The sequence below is a fragment of the Eimeria mitis genome, genomic scaffold (genome assembly GCF_000499745.2).
Source record: "Eimeria mitis Houghton genomic scaffold, Emh_scaff1281, whole genome shotgun sequence".
Taxonomy (NCBI): Eukaryota; Apicomplexa; class Conoidasida; order Eucoccidiorida; family Eimeriidae; genus Eimeria; species Eimeria mitis.
In genome coordinates, this window is record NW_013568576.1 from 1 (window position 1) to 1,005 (window position 1,005).

A 1,005-nucleotide genomic window follows, 5' to 3' on the forward strand; every position below is an offset into this window, starting at 1 on the left:
TGCTGCTGCTGTGCTGCAGCAACCAAACACTGCAACCCTTGCTGCAGCGGTGCTGCTCTGTCTCCATACATTTTCACTATTTGCTGCTCTGCATGCAGCGCAGCAGCAGCAGCAACGCCAAGAGAAAGTGCTGCTGCTGCTGCTGCTTCTGAATCCAGCTGCTTCCATAACGCAACTAGACCTTGCTGCTGCTGCTGCTGTTGCTGCTGCTGTTGCTGCTGCTGCTGCTGATGGGATTGCCGCTGAGAAGAAGCCTCTGCTGCTGGGGCTCCTGCTGCAGCTGATGCTGCTACTGCTGCTGTTGCTGCTGCTGCTGCTGTTGCTGCTGTTGCTGCAGGAAGCCCAAAGAGAAACTCTATACCGCGCAGACAAACAGCAGCAACCGAACGATGTGCTGCGGATACCTCCCGTTGCTGCTGCTGCTGCTGCTGCTGCTGCTGCTGCTGCTGCTCTCTAAAAACAGCAAAGACATGTTCATTCAAGGCAGCAGCAAGTGCTGCTGCTGCTGTCTCGCCGCCGCAGCGCAGCACCGCCAGCAGCAGCAGCGGCAGCAGCTCACGCGCCAGCTCCGGGCTCGTCATCACCAGAGGAGCAGCAACCTCAAATAAACCCAACACCTGCTGCTGCTGCTGCTGCTGCTGCTGCTGCTGCTGCTGCNGCTGCTGCTGCTGCTGCTGCTGCTGCTGCCGTTTTTGCTGCTGCTGCTTAGGCTGGTGCTGCTGCGTCTCCGCGTCCGCCGGGAATGAAGTCGATGACCTCTGCAGCAGCAGCAGCAGCAGCAGCAGCAGCATGCAGCAGAAGCAACCGCGCATGCAGCAGCAGCAACAGCAGCGGCGCTGCTGTTGCAGCAAATGCAGTCGCGTCCAATAGCAGCAAATGCAGCAGCAGCAGCAGTAGCATCAAATGCAGCAGAAGTGCATCAACAGCAGCAGCAGCAGCAACAGCAGCAGCAGCAGCAGCAACAGCAGCAGCAGCAGCAAGAACAACCTAGCAGCAAGCGTGGCT

The 1,005-nt window shown here is 58.9% G+C and overlaps 1 protein-coding gene across 1 annotated transcript in view; it reads right to left on the bottom strand.

Moving 5' to 3' along the window:
* Positions 1 to 289: 289 nt before the first annotated feature.
* The window catches only part of EMH_0033670 (uncharacterized protein), a gene marked incomplete at both ends in the record, with an annotated part of 11,329 nt that continues 10,613 nt past the window's right edge, over positions 290 to 1,005 (bottom strand). Inside the window, 3 exon segments of the mRNA XM_013494779.1 lie at positions 290 to 355; positions 405 to 655; positions 659 to 758. Coding sequence (XP_013350233.1) covers positions 290 to 355; positions 405 to 655; positions 659 to 758 — 417 coding nt within the window.